We start from the raw sequence: 19,783 nt of genomic DNA on the forward strand, positions 1-19,783 counted from the left end.
GCATCAGGTGGGCATGCATACAAAATTGCACACACCAAAGTGAGAGTACTAATGTAGGGCCACTATTCATGGTTAATTCTAAATTGGTAACCTGTTTTAAAAACCATGGGTGCACACAATTTTAGGCTTGACATATTCGGCATGTGTTTACCCAACATAACCTAATTTTTTATATATATATTTATTTTTTAACAAGAAATCAACTTTTATATTTTACCAAAAAACGGGATTACATTGTGTTTGTGTGCACTAAAATATTTTTCTTACATTTTTTATTTAGTTGTTGAGATGCACAGATACATACCAATCTCCAAAGGCACCATGTCAGATAAAAATCTCATTTGTACATTCACTAAAATTACGTTGAGTGCGTTTTTTTACTAATAATGGAGATTTGGTAAACAGTCATTTACATGTGGCATAACAAAAATTGCCACTTCTGACATTTTATTTGACAGGGTCTCTGCTTTCAGAAAATATATAACGTTTGGGGGTTTTAAAGTGGTTGTAAACCCTTACATATACACACATAGTGAGGTGATTAGCCTCAGGTCATACACAGAGATGAAACAAAGCCTCCTACATACGCTGTACCTGTTTATCTGCAGCCATCGTTTCTCTACATCTGTTTAAAGTGCAGATTTTACACAACTTTTCTGAGCTTTCAGAGGCAAGGGGGCAGAGATCTGATGTTGCACACTGCACAGCTCAGAGAGGAGAGCTGAGTGTAATCTGAGACCTGAGTGGAAGAAAGTGACATACCCCCTCTACATAATACTCATAAAATGTACCTTTCAGGTAAATGTAAAATATTAACTGAAAAGGTATACCTACTGAAAACCACTGCAGCTAGTTTCCAAACTGTTGCTTGAGTTCATTGTAGTCTTGTAGAAGCCCAAAAACCTTGCAAATAATGATAGAGATGCTGACCATCATATTTAGAAACGCATTGTTAAAGGCAGATTCTCACCTCAAACGGATATTTTATTTTTGGTTGTTTCCAGGCCATTTGAATAACATGCTTTTATACTTCTCTGTGACTCCAGTAGTACAAGCAGTGAGATTTCCCCACCAGCCTACTCAGTATTGTCCAAGTACCATGGCTGTTACAAGTCTATATGCTTAAAGTGGAGGTCCACCCACCACTGCAAAAATTAAAAGCCAACAGCTGCACATACTACAGCTGCTGACTTTTAATAATTGGACACTTACCTGTCCTGGAGTCCAGCGATGTTGGCACCGCAGCTGATATTTCCATCAGCTGTGGGGTGCATGTTTCCTCCATTGCGAGTAAGGGAACCTGACAGTGTAGCCTCATGGCTTCACGCCGGGAACCCTGCTGCGCATTCGTGAGGCTCCACTCCTCTCTCCTACTGGCCCGGCAGCCGGAGAAGGAGGGAGCCCCAGCGATGACGCAAATGCCTGCGGCTGAGGCTCCCAGAAGTGGGCACAGGATACTTGTGAAAGACAGGTATCCTGTCCCCCCTCCCCCTGAAAGGAGACAAATGTGGCAACGGAGGGGGGAAGGAGTACAAAGAGTGGAAGTTCCACTTTTGGGTGGTACTCCGCTTTAAAGATATGTCTCTATAAAATAGCTAATGAAAGTTCAGAACTGTATAAATGCCCGTGAATGGATTAAGTGTCTGCCAGGATAAGGCATTCTAAAATCAATAGTACATCATATAAATTGTATGTGCACCTAGCTTAAAAAAAGCCAGTGTTCTTGGCAGAATAAGGCTCCATTCACACCTGTAGGACTCCAAAGTGGCGCCCACTTTGGAGTGCAACTTTGACGCAACTTTGGATTGATGCACACAAGTTGCATTATATAACATCCAGGTATGACTTTTATGCAACTTCTGAGGGGTTGACATTGAAGTCTATGGCCTTCAAGTTGCATGAAAGTCAAACCAAAGTAGTGCATGAACTATTTTGAAGTTGCTGCAACTTTAAGTCACGCGTATATGAATGGGTATCATTGGAAAACATGGGAAACGGCTTGTCATGCAAATTTGATATCCAAAGTTGCATGACAAGTCGCACAATTGTCAATGGAGCAAAATTTTTTAATTTTGATCATTTTTTTGTACTAGCGTTTAGGAGCATTTAGGAGTGTTTAGCATTTTTTTTTTTTCCCAGAAAACCACTCTAAAAGAAAACGCAAAATAGAAGGGTTTTTTCTAAACGCTGAGCTTAAAAATGGCCTAATGTGCATGGACACATGAAATAACATTAGTTGCTTCTATAGGCACAACGTTAAACTCCATCTAGGAGCAGCGTTTTTTTTTTAAGCCTAGTGTGCATGGAGCTTTAAAAAAATAAAATGGAACAGAGACGTACCATGGCAGTAGAGCATAGCCTTCATCTCATATATAAAACCTGTTTACAAGTTTCTATTAATGTTCTGATAATTCATCCAGAGTCTGGAGAAAGACAGCAAAGAGGCAGACCAGTGGTGTATGCCCTGTCAACAACATTATGGACATACACACTCATCTGATACATAACCCATTCGGTGATTAGAAATCCGTCTGTTCGACAGTGGGGCAGAACAAGTCTGCTTTCTCAGAGCAGCTCTACATCTCCCGGGACATATTAGATGGCCTTTAATGTTACTCTAGAGGATGCTTAAGGCTTGTAGGAAACCATTAAGACCAAGAATGTAAACATGTTCAGTTCTGCTTTATATATTATACACTTTCATGTCAAGTTGGTTATCCCTTTAATTAAAAGGTCTGGCCAGCCAAAACTGATATTTCAGTTTTTGATGGATGCTGGAGCGTTTACCCACTTGATGTTGACTTGAGGATTCTTTTTGTGAGATATTTGTGCTTGACTTCTTGGGACCTGCTACAGCCAGTAATTCAATTTCAATATATGATTATGAATTTCATTAATTTCAAAATATGAATAATGCAACAAGAGCACAAAGTTGTAGGCAGGAAACTTCACTGGTGGACAAGAATAGAGTTGGGATTTACCCTATTGGAGTATCGAAGACTACAAGAAGTAATCGGAGGCTGATCAGTTAATCGGGCTTTAAATAGGCAATCCACCCATTTTGTAGAAGTCCAATCATTGTCATGCCCATTTGAATGTTTTTTGAAAGGCAATACTTTTTTTGCCCACATCTTCTACAGAACTTCTGTCTGCAGCCACCTGGGCGATTCCATCACTAGGCAATTCACATGGACTCCTGGGATATCGGCATCATCTGTCTCAGGAGTCCATGCGAATCGTCTAGTGACGAAATCTTGCGTTATTTCCAGGCTGGAAATGACAAGAACGCCAACCTATCATGAGAATAGAGCGCCGCACCATGGCATTACTGCACAGGCATGTGATTGGAAGGTGTATGCTGGGTAGCCAGCTGCACCGAATCCTGGAAATAAAGAGAAGAGGGCTTCAGATGCCCATAGCAGAGATGAAACCTGCCTGCTTCCGAGATCTGGTTAGTTTTCCATGATTTAAACATAAACTAAAAGGACAACATATATGACTTTATCTAAATGTTGCAGGTTAAGTGTACACAATTATTGCGGAGTGTTAAAAAAATGATTTGGAGGACTGCAACTCCAGTTTAATTGTAACTAAAATATCACTTTTGGGTGAACTTTTGCAAACTCATTGTAACATGTTTGATTTCTGATTTTCAATCCCATGTAATCCAAAGAGACTTGCTTCTTAAAGCGGGGTTCCACCCTAAAGTGGAACTTCCACTCACCTGAACCCTCCCCCCCTCCGGTGTCACATTTGGCACCTTTCAGGGGGGTGCAGATACCTGTCTAAGACAGGTATTTGCACCGACTTCCGGGCATAGACTCCCACGGTAGTCTATGCCGTTTCCTGTCCTGCCGCGCTGTCTGCTGGGACACACATGGGTCCCAGAGACAGCGCGGACCATTCCTAGTGCGCTGTGCGACTCGCGCATGTGCAGTAAGGAACAGGGAAGTGAAACCGCAGCGCTTCACTTCCTGATTTCCTCACCTAGAATGGCGGCAGCAGCAGCCGAGACCCGAGCGATCGATCAGTCTCGGCTGCTGACATCGCTGGACCCCGGGACAGGTGAGTGTCCATTTATTAAAAGTCAGCAGCTGTAGTATTTATAGCTGCTGGCTTTTAATATTTTTTTTGTAGGTGGAATTCCTCTTTAACCAATAGCTTCAAATACGTTCACATCCGACCTTGCACAGACTTTTTATGTTGCCTTCTAACATGGTTGCTTGTTTCCACTGCTTAACCACTTCAGCCCCAGAAGTATTTGCCCCCTGAACGACCAGGCCATTTTTTTTTACGATATAGCACTACGTCATTTTAACTGACAATTGCACAGTCGTGCGACGTTGTACCCAAACAAAATCGACGTCATTTTTTCCCCACAAATAGAGCTTTCTTTTGGGGGTATTTGCTCATCTCTGCAGTTTTTATTTTTTTTGCTATAAACAAAAAAAGAACGACAATTTATGTATATATTTTCTACTTTTTGCTATAATAAATATCCCCAAATAAAATATAAAAAACGAATTTCTTCATCAGTTTAGGCCAATATGTATTCTTCTACATATTTTTGGTAAAATAAAATCACAATAAGCGTATATTGATTGGTTTGTGCAAAAGTTATAGCGTCTAGAAAATAGGGAATAGATTTATGACATTTTTATTATTTTTTTTTAGTTTACTAGTGCGGCAATCTACGACACTTTTGAATTTTTTTTGGGACCACTGACAGTTATACAACGGTCAGTGCTATAAAAATCCACTGATTACTGTATAAATGTCACCGGCAGGGAAGGGGTTAACACTAGGGGCGATTAAGAAGTTAAGTGTGTTCCCTAGGTGTGGTTCTAACTGTGAGGGGATGCGACTGACTAGAGGAGGAGCCAGATCGCTGTTCCTACTTAGTAGGAACACACGATCTGTTTATCCTCCCCTGTCAGAACAGGGATTTGTGTGTTTACACGCACAAATTCCCGCTCTAGCTCTGGTGCCCACGATCGCGTGCAGAGGGCGCGCGTGCGCCTGCTATGGCTCTTAAAGGAGCCGCTGTACACATACAGCGATTTGCGCAGGAGAGCCAACCTGCCACCATATATGTATGGGAGCCGGCCGGGAAGTGGTTAAAGTTGATCTTCACTGCATCTGAGCATCACAAGCCAAAAACACTATTTTATTCATTTTTAATATTCAAAGCAAACTCCCCCATCCATCCATGTCTCCATGCTTTATTTTGCTGAGAAATCACTTTGAAATAACCCCCTAGCATTTCTGGCTGTGGCCATCTTGAGTAAGGAATTCATGAAGCATTTACTACCTGAAATCCATCTGCCTATAGCTCAGGCATGCAAGCAGGAGAGTGTGCTTAGCTGAGAACACCCCTCCTCCTCTCCTCCTGTCCTAAAGACTCCTGGGATGTATGACATAATTTGCCTAGGCAAGAAGCTAGGAAGTAACTGAAGAAATGTAAAAAAAAAAGTCTAAAAAAGTAAATATGATATACTTTCCTATCTATTTACTAATGATAGCAGAATGAGAATCAAAAATAATTAATGTTGATTGGGAGAGTGCGATTTATTTGTGTTGTATTACCTTTAAGAAATGAATCACCTTATTCACTTGAATGGGAGAGATGAGTAATCATTAGTTCATGAGATTCCTCAAATGAGCAATGCTGTTTGTGGCTTTTTTTTTGTTTCCTTTATTGTTTGCGTCTAAATGGACCAGATAACATTGCTTCAATGTCATTTTAGAAAACTGTGGATTTATTAGGTTCTCATAACTCTTAAGCTAGCCATAGATGGATCAAAATTCGGCTGGTTCAGCAAGGATCAGGTTTGATATACCAGATTGATATACTAGATGATGTAATGCTTCTTTTATGAGGTAATATCTGTATTTACAAAGGCATTGGATGCACGAAAAATGGATTTATTTCCTCGGCGACTATTAACCACTTTAGCTCAGGAAAGATTTACCCCCTTCCTGACCAGGGCATTTTTTGTGATACTTCACTACGTCGCTTTAACTGACAATTGCACGGTCGTTCGACGTTGCACCCAAACAAAATTTATGTCCCTTTTTTCCAACAAATAGAGCTTTCTTTTGGTGGTATTTGATCACCTCTGCGGTTTTTATTTTTTGCATTATAAACAAAAAAAAGAGCGAAAATTTTGAAAAAAAAGCAACATTTTTTATTATTTGCTAGAATAAATATCCCCAAAACATATATAAAAAAACAAATTTCTTCCTCAGTTTAGGCCAATATGTATTCTTCTACATATTTTTGGTAAAATAAATCGCAATAAGCGTATATTGATTAGTTTGTGCAAAAGTTATAGCATCTACAAAATAGGGGATAGATTTATGGCATTTTTACTATTAATTTTTTTTTTTTATTAGTAATGGCGATTTGCAATTTTTTTTTGTGAGGAGGAGGAGGCGAGGCTTTGTTACAATGGACGGCTGACGAACAGACTGCATGACACAGCGGGAGACACGTGCACTTTTAGTTATCAGACGCACAGCTGCAGATGGGACAGTGAGGCAGAAGATGGGCACAGTGAGGCAGCAGATGGGCACAGTGAGGCTGCACCCTCACTCGAGACCCTCACTCGAGTATAAGCCGAGGGGGGGGGGGGGGGGTTTCAGCCTAAAAAATGTGCTGAAAAACTTGGTTTATACTTGAGTATATACAGTACTATGTTGTTACTCATGAGGTGTTACGTTATAAATAAAAGCAAAGTGTTGTCAGGATCACAAAGGAAATAGAGCCCACCCAGTGAACCACATGTTCTACTCCATTTATAGCTTGACATATAAACAGCGTTTATCATTTTTTCAATGGCTGGCCATTCATTTTTTTAGATGATAAAACCGTAGATAATACTGCCAGTGTTTAATGTGGTAAGATTAAACCTAAAACCTCTGCTCTTTTGGGGTAAGTGTGGTCCTCTTCCACATGTTACTACTAAGCACAGCTGTGCTCCTTGTGCTTCTAGTGGTCCCCGAGGTCCAGGCTGGAGGGAAACTTATTCTGAGAGAAATGTGGGGGCTGCCATTGCTGATTTCTCCTTGTGAAAATTGCTTAGCTGTCAAGCTGTTTTGCTTGAATAGTTTTGAGTCACTGACCCAGAGAAGTATGCAGATAAGGACTGAGTCATAGAAAAGGTACAGCCATTTCCTCATGCATATACCAAAAGATTCAGGGAAAGTTATGGAGGATTTTGTTTTTGTGTGTGTGGTTATTGATCAGTGAAGGCACTCCCACTTTGTGTTTTATCTGAAATTTCAGCTGGTGTGAAGAAAATCCTCTAAGAAATGTTATAGTTTAAGGTCCCCTTTCACACGATCATGTCAGTTTTTCAGGTGGACCTTGTCGAGTGGTCTATTCACCCCTATGGACCGGACTTTTGTCCATTTACACCCGCCTACCTTTGATCTGATCCAGTCTGCAAAAGACAAAACGGAAGGGGGGTTTCATCTCCGTATACATCTTTGAACTTTGGACATCAAAGTTGCATGGCAAGTCATTCCCCATGTTTTCCAATGATACCCGTTCATATATACGTGACTTAACGTTGTAGCAACTTCAATGTAGTTCATGCACTACTTTGCATCTTGAGGGCCACAGACTTCAATGTTAACCCTCAGAAGTTGTATGAAAGTTGTACCTGAATGCTATACAATGCAACTTGTGTTCAACAGTTGCTCGTTATCATGGGACAAAGTAAAAGTCGTATCCAAGCTGCACCCATTCAAAGTTGCATCAAAGTTGTACTCCGAAGTCGAGTCCTACAAGTGTGGAGCCTTAACTGAGTGGACACGGACCTGCCATCTCTGGGTCAGTTAAAGTAGAAGTTTAGGTATTAACACCTACCTTTTAAAGCAGTTCTGCACTGCATCTGAGCACCACAAACCAAAGACACTATTTTTTACATTTTTGTTATTCAAAGCAAACACACCCATCCCCCCCATGTCCCCATGCTTTATTTTGCTAATAAATCACTTTGAAAAACATGACCTAGCATCGGAGGCGGCTTTAGGCTTCGTGAGGCCTTAGGTAAACCTTAGACATGAGGCCCCACTAACGCCCATAATGGTAAAAATAATTCAAGTCATAAAAATGAACTGTGTAACTTTTACTTACCCTCTGTCTGTCCATCTGTCAGCTACGCAGCAGGCGCAGGCCTTCCCAGCTTGAGATTATAGTGCGGTGGATGGGAGGGGTGGCGTGGGCGGATGCAATATCACCCCTCATTGGCTGTAGGGCGGAGTGCCAGAAGTCTTAGGTAATGCAAGAAATGAGTGTGACAGGGTTCTTAACACTGCCTGTGCACAGCAGTGTTAGGGTGTCTTTTCACATCTAAAATAAAGTCACCCTGCAAATCAGTTGTTTGGCCACCACAAGGCCCACCAGGGTGAGACAGGGCTCTTAATGCTGCCTGAGCACAGCAGTGTTAAGGTCCCCTGTCCCTCAAAACTGGGGTAATGTGTTAGACAAATTAGGTGGCCGCGAGGCCCCTGTGAGTGCAAGGCCTTAGGCAACCGCCTAGTTAGAGAACTTCCTGGAATCCATCTGCCCTTAGCTCAGGCATGCAAGCAGAAGGACGTGCTTATCTCTAGCAAACCCCTCCTTCCCTTCAGGAGTGCGCAGGGCACGCGCTCTTGGCACAGCTGTATTCAAACCAATTCATGCAAATATGCGCTGCCATGGCCCACCCACCAAGAGGCCGCATATGTGCATGTGGCCAGTGCCAATGAGTTAATAGAACTAAATCGAAATTAAGCTGGCCATACATTATATAGTTTTCTTATTCAGTTTTACCAGATTTACCTTCAACTATGTAGTAAAAGGGCCTGCCTGATTGCATACAAATTAAAAGTGTTTAGTTATAACCACATATTATATGGTTTTGGTAAATCTAAAGGAAAATTGTATAATGTATGGCGGAGAAAATCTCTTAATATGCAGACATCTGTAGTTCATGAAAGTTGCCTGACGCAGATGGAATCCTAAAAGACCACAGCCTAACATCCAGAGGCACCGTAAAAGCACTACCCTTTCTGAGTGCAAGTGTCATTGGTAAAGTATGTCCAATGAACAATCGACTTTCTGGATGAGTTATGTTGTCGTTGTTTCTTAGATAGCATTATCAATGAATGACTGGAGATCTTCAGGAACACTGCTTGATAATGTCTGCAACATTTCCTGTTCAGTAAACCAGATGATTTAGCTGTCTCATTGCACTGATACTCATTTTATTGGTCTGACTGGTGTGCTGGAACCGTCAAGAAAGTGTTTTTACAAGCATTTAATTGCAAAGTAATAGAAACCCTTTGATACTAATCCCCTTTATCCCTTTTTGACTTTTGTGCACCAACCTGCAACAGTGCGGTACGGCCTGAAAACTCATTACGGGTTTTAGGTTTTATCAGACCATAGTTCTCGGTTGCGCTGTACATCATGCATTCCCTTCATTTCTGTTTATTGTATAGTGGTGTGGCTGATTTCAGTTTCACTAGTGGTCCTGTCTAGGGATGAATTTGGGTTCATTCCAAACGTTGTCAGTGCCGCGCCAATAAATTGTGGGCTGCCCTGTAGCTTCATATACACAAAGGGGCAGTATTGCTCCTGACATCATTGGCCTAATATGACCAAAGGCCAGCCATAGGTTGCAGGAAAGAAAATTGCTCAATTCTCCCCTAACACGGTCAGTGTTGATGGGGGAATCCCTCCCACAGAGCCATTGTGTTCTCCAGGCAGGGTTGGCCATCCCCACCTGGAGAACACAGTGATCATTACTAGCGGCTATAACAGCCCATAGCAATAATTGCATGTAAAATCTGACAGGCTGGTTGTACCCAAGTTGATGGATCGATCAACTTGGGTACATTTGGCCCACATGGTTTTGATCCGTCTATGGCCAGCTTTATATATACCACCATTTGTAATAATGGGTTGCATTTATATAGAGTGTCAAGAACAGAAGAAGTGCAGTTGCGCACAGCAATTATTTATCTTCTGGAATTAATTGTTGTTTTTTATTTATTTTTTTATTTTTTTTATTTATTTATGGTTTTCAATACAATGCAGCCAAAAAGCAGAAGTAAAGAATAGTAAAACAAAAACACAAGGTTTACCGATACACCAGTATGATATTCATTGCTGCGCCAGTGAGGTCTGATCACATACATAAAACTAAAGTAATATTATTTGGAGCATATTATGACACAGGATACACAGATGACCCCTTCAGGCGATAAAACGGGGAGGGGGGGGGGGGGGGGGGCTGGTCGTGGCTCAAGTTAAGATTTGTGCAATACAGAGTGCGATGAACATAGGCACTCAAGAACTAAAAACGTATCATGCTACGGGGCAACGGTAAGCAGTCACGACACAGTAGAATGCCTAAGAAGACCCCACATAGCCTAAGCAATGGGTAGATCCACCCAAAATGAGGGTGAAACAGGATAGTAAAAGTGGGGAAGGAAAAAAAAGGAGGGGGAGGAGGGAATAAGGGGGTAAAGAAAGGGGGTGGGAGTGGATATCACCCGCCAGAGTACACACAAGTGAAGTTGGGGTCTACCCCCCTTTAGTCTCAGCTTGTTCCAGAAAGCAACTCAATTACTCAGCCAGTAGTCATTTAAAGTCATCTATGCATGTAAACTCAATCCAATAAAACCAGGTATTTCTAAATTTGGTGTGCATGTTCTTAATGGAGCTTGTGAGACTTTCCATCTCCCTGATATCCTCAGCTCTTCTGATGCATTATCATACTGTCAGAGGTTGGGCTGACTTCCACAGTGCCGGTATGCAAGACTATGCTGCATTGAAAAGGTGACGCAACAATGATTTTTTATAAGCTAAAATTGAAATTGAGTTGTGATGGAGGAAAAATGTATTGTTATATTGGTAAATGAAAGACAGAAGCGAAACGGCTTGTGGAACAGCTGAGAGAAAGGCATCTATCTTAAACCATTTTGAATTTCACCGTAAAGAGGATCTTCAGTCTCTAAATAAAAATGTAAAAGTCAGCAGCTACAAATACTGTAGCTACTGACTTTAAAAACCACACTCTTAGCTGACCCAAGATCCAGCGATGTCCTCACCCGACCCAACTCTTTGCCAGCCTCTAGGTGCAGATGCCGGCATCTTAACTGTGGGCAGCCGGCTGTGACTCCTTGTGGCTTTACAGCCAGCTGCCCACTGCGCATGTGCGAGCCAAGCTGCACCCAGTGAATGGTCCTGCATTCTCCTTGGACCTGTGATGTATCCCAAGAGGCTGTGGGGGAAGAAGGGGAAGGATGAACTTCCACTTAGAACGCTGCAGCGTTGGAGCTGGTGTGTACCAGTCAAAATCAGGTACTTGCCCCCCCCCCCCAAAAAAAAACATTCCAAATGTGGTTGGGGGGCTGAGGAGGAAAAGCAGAACTTCACCTTTTGGGTGAAGTTCTGCTTTAAGTTTTTTTTTTATTTCAAATTGACCTTGACTTGAGTTTTTAAGCCCGTGCTTGTGGTGGTATACTATGGGTATTACTGTTTTCTCTCACCCTTCTACCCTGAGAATTACAAAGTGCAAAAACTTCTAACCACATTACAAAAAAAATGGGAAGTGAGCTAAAAGGTCAACAAGAAGGTCATCCATTCTGGATTCTACATTGTATTTTGGGATGTGTGGGCTACTCAGGTCTTTCTAAATGAATCTAAACATTAACATATGTAAATGGATATCGGTTTTACTCATTTGAACTGACCGTCTTCTGGGGAAGGACACTACCAGAACTCATTCATCCAAATACAAACAAACTTCACACCAGTGTGAATAAAGACTTAAATGATTGTTCATTTTACTGTAGTAGCCTGATTGATTGCATAGTAATTTGTGGTTTGGAGGAATACAGATTATATACTGTAAGGACAAGTCAAACTATAATCTTATGGATTCTACCTACGTTTTACTTACCAGAGGGAAAAAAATTATTTGTTTGGGTAAATTTGTAAACTGTGTTGATCTTTATGGTTTTGCTACTTTAGAAGTTAAAACGTTTACAATATTCACAAACCCATAATCAGATTGATTTACTAAAACCGGAGAGTGCAAAATCTGAAGCAGCTGTGCATGGTAGCCAATCAGCTTCCAGTTTTTTTTTTTTTTGCCAAAGCCAAGTTAAACACTCATTGGTTACCATGCAGAGCTGCACTAGATTTTGCATTCTCCAGTTTTAGTAAATCAACCCCAATGCATTGCTGGAATCAATGGTAACATCACTTCAAAACGATCACCTTTCTCCCATCCACAGGTATATTGAGTGTCTCCGCTCAGTGTACCACATGTCCAAAAGCAATAGGATTACACAATGATGATGTCACTGTGCTAAAAGCTGTTTTACTCAAGTCACACAATCCATTTTGTCCAATAACACATGTGATACTCCCCAGGGCTAACACTTTTAGCCCTCATGGCTTTAGTCAAAGAATCTGAAATGCAGTGTGATTTGACAACAAGTGTGATCATCGATGTGTGGCCCTTTTGCTTTTGAACACATAATGATTTGTCATTTTCCAGAGTAGCCAATACCAGCTTTCAGCCTCGTGGCACAGTCATGCCAATTAACTATTTCTGATTGCCTTCTATGGTTATCTTGTTGGTCATTTAAAAATGGTACAAAATAAAATTTTTAATAAAAAGAATTTTATAAAAAAAAATAAAAAAATGACACAAAGTGATGTCATGATTACAAAAAGAAAATTATACCCTGCTTATTGTTCAGTAAATAAGCTTTCAATGAAGTTCATTAGATTACAAAAGCATGGATAATAAGACCAACTTATAATATTTTATTGAGCCCACAGCTACAATATGCAGTCAGACAGTGATGATTCCAGTGCAGCATTATTACCTTTATGTTATATGCGTGTTCAGAAGTGCCTCCACAAGAAGCTTTATAAGAGGGCAGTGCCTATAGAGTGTTTAGGAATATTTACGTCTTTCATCAGTCTAATCCCTGCTGGCAATGAGTAGAGTGCTGTGTTCAGGTGGCACAGCTGACTAGAGCTGCTGTCTCGGAACTGACAGCAGGTCCACATCGTGGCCACCCAGCTGGGATTAATGTGTAATTGCTTAGTGATATGAGGATTTGTAGCTTGAGCTGTCTAGATCTTTTCCAAGAATATATGCTGGCATGCACTATGCTTTGCACAGAGGGAACTGAATGGATATTTTCTCATAGACTATGTCTATGATAGACATCTGGGTTCAAGTTACAAATCTGTCTATTTTTATTTCTGCGTGTGTACTGTACTTTCCTTTTCTTGTGATGGAAAATGTAGAAGAAATGTGAACTAGCCTCTCCTGTTGAGGCTTGAAGATGCCTACAGAGGAGTATACTAGGAATCTGGGATCACCTATAATTCCATAAGCTGAATGCAAGAACAGTGATGACTTTCTTTCTAAGAAATATTGTTTTATAGGGGCATCTTAATCATAATGTGTTTTGTACATTGGCCTTGACTTGGTGGTGTCTTGTGTCCAAATCTCTATAAAGCTTAAATATTCACCTGTGTGAATTTTTTTCTCCAGGTTACTTCTTTCTTTTCTCACTCTAAAAGTATACTGGTTTGACTTCTCTCTCAGTACGTATACTACAATATATATATATATATAGTACTTAGAATGTAGAGTACATTGGCGTGTGCTTTGTCTCTTTGTCTTTTGTGATTACTGGCAGAATAGAGCCACATAATTAGGCTGGTTGAAAAAAGACACAAATCCAGCCAACAAAAGGTGAAAAAATGATATAGTCCCATATATACACTATTCCATACCCATAGTTGATCCATATGTGTATATATACAGTTAAGTCCATATATATTTGGACACAGGTACAATTTTAGAGTTTTCAGGTATTTACCAAAACATAGTGAACGCATAGTTAAATAATGGACATGGGCTGAAAGTGCAAACTCTCAGGATTACTTTAAGGGTATGTACATCTATTTGAGGGTATGTACATCTACATCAGTAAAAGGCTTTAGGAATTACAGCTCTTAAGACTAGCCACCCCCCCCCCCCCCCTTTTTCAAGTAATTGGACAATTAAATCAAAAGCTGTTTCATGGCCAGGTGTGGGCTACTCCTTTGTTATTTCTTCATCAATTAATCAAGTAAAAGGTCTGGAGTTGATTCTAAGTGTGGTATTTGCATTTGGATCTATTGCTGTGAACCTACAGCATGTGTTCAAAGTAGCTGTCCATGCAAGTGAAACAGGCCATTGTAAGGCTTCAAAAATAAAACAAACCCATCAGAGAGATAGCAGCAACATTAGGAGTGGCCAACAGTTTGGTAAATTCTGAGGAAAAAAGAATGCACTGGTGAGCTCAGCAACATAAAAAGGCCATCCACGGGATACAACAGCGGTGGATGATCTCTATGCTAAAAAAAAAAGCAATTCACAACATCCAGACAAGTGAAGGACACTCGCCAGGATGTGGACGTATCATTGTCAAAGTCTACAATCAAAAGAAGACTTCACGAGAGCAAATACAGAGGGTTCACCACAAGGTGCAAACCACTCATAAGCCTTAAGAATAGAAAAGCCAGATTAGACTTTGCCACAAAACATCTAAAAAAGCCAGATCAGTTCTGGAAAAGCATTCTTTGGATGGATAAAACTAAGATTAATCTCTACCAGAATGATGGGAAGAAAAAAGTGTGGAAAAGACTTGGAACAGCTCATGATCCAAAGCACACATCATCTGTAAAACATGATGGAGGCAGTATGATGGCATGGGCATGCATGGCTTCCGGTGGCACTGGGTCATTGGTGTTTATTGATGATGTGACAGAGGCAGCTGGATGAGTTCTGCAGTGTTTAGAGATATACTGTCAGCGCCCAGATTCAGTCAAATGCAGCAAAGTTGATTGGACGGCGATTCACAGTACAGATATACAATGATCCAAAACACACTGCAAAAGCAACCTAGGAGCATTTGAAGGAAAAGAAGTGGACTATTCTGCAATGGCAGAGTCAATCACCTGATCTTAACCCAATTGAGCATGCAATTTACTTGCTGAAGGCAAAACTAAAGGCAGAAAGAGCCACAAACAAGAAACAACTGAAGACAGCTGCAGTTAGAGCCTGGCAAAGTATCAGAAAGAAGTAAACCCAGTCTTTGATAATGTCCATAGGTTCCAGACTTCAGGCAGTTGTGGCCAGTAAAGGATTCTCAATAAAATATAAAAAATTAACATTTGATTTATGTTCATTTGTCCAATTACATTTGAGCCCCTACATTTGGATTGTTTTGTTTTAATTTTATTCTGGTGGCATAAAGAGCAAACAAATAATCAAGTCTTTCTTTTATATAATACTGTGAGATGGAACACTTGTTTCTCACTGCGTTGCCTTCAGATTATCTCTACCTGAGCATTCAATTCTGTGGTGTTTCTGAAGTGATGGATAACTGCTTTCTATTTTGTTCAGTATACATGCTCTCTTTTTTTGAACTTATAATAAAATCAGATTAAACATATGGGGCAGCACAGTGGCTAAGTGGGTAGCACTTCCACCTGTAATAATCTCTAAAAGTATACTATGCTTTTAACCAACTGAGCAACTGCAAGCACCACAACTCGAAATATCATTGTGCAATAGCAAAAAGAGATTAACAAGTGCTGCGCTATGTATAAACAGTTGAAACAAAGTAACATTGTATCAGAAATGCAAAATCGAAAATATGTATCAATGTTAACAAATGTATAACAAATGTTATATCATGTCAAACAAATCAAAATAAACACAATAAGGTATCACCGCCTATACAGCGTATATCAGTTGACAAAGTGAAAAAAGTCCATATGTGAGATCAAATAAAGAAAATATTTAAAGTGGATTAAACTTCAATATTGATAGAAGAAAAAACGTTGTTTATTCAATCAAGAAGACGCCCAGGTGTGTAGCCACCACTGATATAGAGGTTTAAATGCACTTACCAGACTGTGTGGACTCAAATGTTCTTAACAGTCAGATAGGACTCAGGAGAATAAGCTCTCCCACACTAAATGCTGTATGGTAGACCCAACATCCAATTCCACATCAATCATGGTGAAACTTCTTCTTATGTAGTATGTCAGTCATCATAAAAGTAAAAAGATTCTCTGCATAGTGTAAATCCATTCACATAGTATTTATTTGAAAGAATATTGCACTTACATCAAGCAGGAATTAAACAACATTTCATCATAAAAATCCAGCAGAACTTGGTAGTGGAAAGCAGTAGTTAGATAAGCACTTCCACCTGGCAGCACTAGGGTCGTACGTTCAAATCCCAACCACAGGACTACCTATACAGTTTACATATTCTCCCTGTGCCTGCGTGGATTTCCTCCCACACGCCAAAGACATGCTGGTAGGTTAATTGGCTCCTGTCTAAATTGTCCCTATCATATGTATGAATGTGAGTTAGAGACCTTAGATTACAAGCTCATTGGGGGCAAGGACTGATGTGAATGTGTAAAGCGCTGCCTAAATTGACGGCGATATAAAAATTACCTGTAATAAATAAAAGAGAAGAATGGTTATTTTCTACCCCAATTAGCCATAAGTTGTGTTAAAAATGGGCATGCTACTGCAGTAGGGAGAGGTCAGAATGCATCACCGGACAAGAAAGTTATGTAAAGTGTGAAAGTTTATGCTGTATATATATATATTTACTAAAGGCGAATCCATTCTGCACTAGAAGTGCACTTAGAAGGGCAGTTGCTGTAGATCTGAGGGGCACATGCAAGAGAAATAAAAAAGAGAACTTTAGCTTGCATATGATTGGATGATAAATTCAGCAGAGCTTCCCCTAATTTCAGATCTTCCCCTCAGATCTACAGCGACTGCACTTCCAAGTGCACTTCTAGTGCAGAGTGGATTTGCCTTTAGTAAATCAACCCCAATGTCTGTACTATGTAAGTATGTTAGAAAAGACACTGCTCACCAGCCAACAGCCACAGTTACGAAAAATGTTGACATGGATTATATGGTTGTGCACCATGATTACAAGATTTTTTATCAAGCAGCGCTGCTTTATTGGGAAACATTATTTGAATACTGATACTGTTGTTTTTGTTATCAGCCCGTAATAAAACTGGCTTTGTTCTTTCCACTGTAGGTGAAGCAAAAAATCTCCCTTCGTATCCAGGACCAAACAAAATGCGAGATTGTTATTGTACTGTGAACCTAGACCAAGAGGAAGTGTTCAGGACCAAGATAGTAGAGAAGTCACTCTGGTAAGGTTAAAAAAGTTTTTAGAACTAATGTGTAGAAGATTTATTTAAAAAGTAAAAATAAAAATGTACAAAACAATGCAATAAATCACAACTGCAATTAAAAAAGAATAACTTTTGTTTTATTTGGGTGGCATAGATACGGTTTGGAACCACTATCATGTTATTGGAAACATAGAAGAATGAAATCCAAGTGGTCTATCAAGTATCTATGAATGTGAGTTAGGGACCTTAGATTACAAGCTCATGGGGGAAAGGACTGATGTGAATGTGTAAAGCGCTGCGTAAATTGATGACACCGTCAATTTACGGAACGCTTTACACATTCACATCAGTCCTTGCCCCAATGAGCTTGTAATCTAAGGTCTCTAACTCACATTCATACATACTTGATAGACCACATGGATTTCATTCTTCTATGTTTCTTCTGTTTCCATTTTTTTTAAAATAAATAAATATATATACAGAGTATATATATATATATATATATATATATATATATATATATATATATATATATATATATATATATGTATATACACACTGAGCAAAATTATAAACGCAACACTTTTGTGCTTATTTATTTATGTTTATTATGAGCTGAACTTAAAGATCTATGACTTTTTCTATGTACACAAAAGGCCTATTTCTTTCAAATATTGTTCACCAATCTGTCTAAATTTATGTTAGTGAGCACTTCTCCTTTGCCGAGATAATCCATCCACCTCACAGGTGTGTCATATCAAGATGCTGATAATGCCGCGTACACACGATCAAACAAGCGGGTGGAAAAGTCCGGCAAACTCAAGTCCGCTGGACAATCCCCCCTGTGAGGCTCCGGCATACTTTTTTGACCCGAAAGTACAGTGGACTTAGAAAGTAGTTTTGCACTCCAATCTTCCCGCCGGACTCGCATTTCGGCGGACAATCTGGCAGTGTGTGTGCCAGTCCGCCGTACTTTTGAAATGAGCGGACTTTTCCTGCCCGGAGAAAAGTCCGCTCATTTTGAGCGGGTCTCCAGGTAGGCGAGGCCCGCGAAGGAGACGTCGCTGGCCCCGCCACCTGGTATGGACTTAAAGAGGAACCCCAACGCCGAAAAAATCGGCGTGGGGGTCCCCCCAAGTCCACATCAGACCCTTGTCCGAGCACGCTACCTGGCCGGCCAGGAAAGGGGGATGAGCGAGCGCCCCCCCCCTCCTGAGCCGTACCAGGCCGTGTGCCCTCAACATGGGGGGTGCCTTGGGGAAGGGGGGGCGCGCGGCCCCCCCACCCCAAAGCACCTTGTCCCCATGTTGATGAGGACAAGGGCCTCTTCCCGACAACCCTGGCCGTTGGTTGTCGGGGTCTGCGGGCGAGGGGCTTATCGGAATCCGGGAGCCCCCTTTAATAAGGGGGCCCCCGGATACCGGTCCCCCACCCTATGTGAATACCCATTCACCTGTAAAATAAAGTACAAAAAAAACACAAGATAAAATAGTTTATTGCACAGCTCCGGGGGTGTTCCGTCTTCGGGGGTCTTCTCGCCGGACTCCTCCGCTATCTTCTTGTAGCTCTTTTACTAGCGGAGGAGTCCAGCTTTCTTCCTCGCCGCCGCCCTCTTCTTCCGACTTCGGGGGTCTTGTCCCCCTTCTTCGTTTCTTTGTGCGCGGTGACTTATATAGGTATGGGGTGTGGTCACCGGATGATGTCACACGATGACCCCGCCCCTTTATGACATCACAGTCCCGGGGCATGCTGGGGGGGATGTGCTCATAAGTTTACATTTATGATTTCTTGGCCATTTTTCAGAGAAAATGAATGATAACACAAAAAATTTTCTTTTACTCATGGTTAGTGTTTGGCTGAAGCCATTTATTATCAATCAACTTGTTTACTCTTTTTAAATCATAATGACAGCAGAAAATACCCAAATGACCCTGATCAAAAGTTTACATACCCCAGTTCTTAATATCATGTTTTTCCCCCTTTAACATCAAGGACAGCTTTAAGTTTTTTGTGGTATTTTTGGATGAGGCTCTTTATTTTCTCAGATGGTAAACTTGGCAAAAAGCCTCCAGTTCCTGTAAATTCTTGGGCTGTCTTGCATGAACTGCATGTTTTGAGATCTCCCCAGATTGGCTCAATGATATTGAGGTCAGGAGGCTGAGATGGTCACTCCAGAACCTTCATTTTATTCTGCTGTAGCCAATGACAGGTCGACTTGGCCTTGTGTTTTGGATCATTGTCATTATGGAATGTCTAAATACCTCCCATGTGCAGCTTCCTGGCTGATGAATGCAAATGTTCCTCCAGTATTTTTTGATAACATACTGCATTCATCTTCTCATCAATTTTAAACAAATTTCCTGTGCCTTTGTAGCTCACACATCCCCAAAACATCAGCGATCCACCCAGGTGAAGGCTGGCAGCCTTAGGCCTGGAGGACAAGTCCAGTCAAGTGGCCCATTAACACCATGCTCACCAGCCGTCGTCATTATATGGTCACAGGTTGGCTCCCCTGCGCCCGCGGCGTGA

At 40.9% G+C, this 19,783-nt stretch overlaps 1 protein-coding gene across 2 annotated transcripts in view; it reads left to right on the forward strand.

Annotated features, from left to right (window-relative positions):
- Positions 1–19,783, forward strand: part of RASA3 (RAS p21 protein activator 3) — a 303,463-nt gene that overhangs the window by 81,785 nt on the left and 201,895 nt on the right. For both annotated transcript variants that reach the window (XM_077482700.1, XM_077482701.1), the window contains exon 2: positions 17,155–17,272. In XM_077482700.1, the coding sequence (XP_077338826.1) occupies positions 17,155–17,272 (118 nt within the window). The remainder of the gene's footprint in view (positions 1–17,154; positions 17,273–19,783) is intronic.

The sequence above is a fragment of the Lithobates pipiens genome, unplaced genomic scaffold (assembly GCF_037356315.1).
Source record: "Lithobates pipiens isolate NorthernLeopardFrog02 unplaced genomic scaffold, aLitPip1_a1.2 Scaffold_16, whole genome shotgun sequence".
Lineage (NCBI taxonomy): Eukaryota > Metazoa > Chordata > Amphibia > Anura > Ranidae > Lithobates > Lithobates pipiens.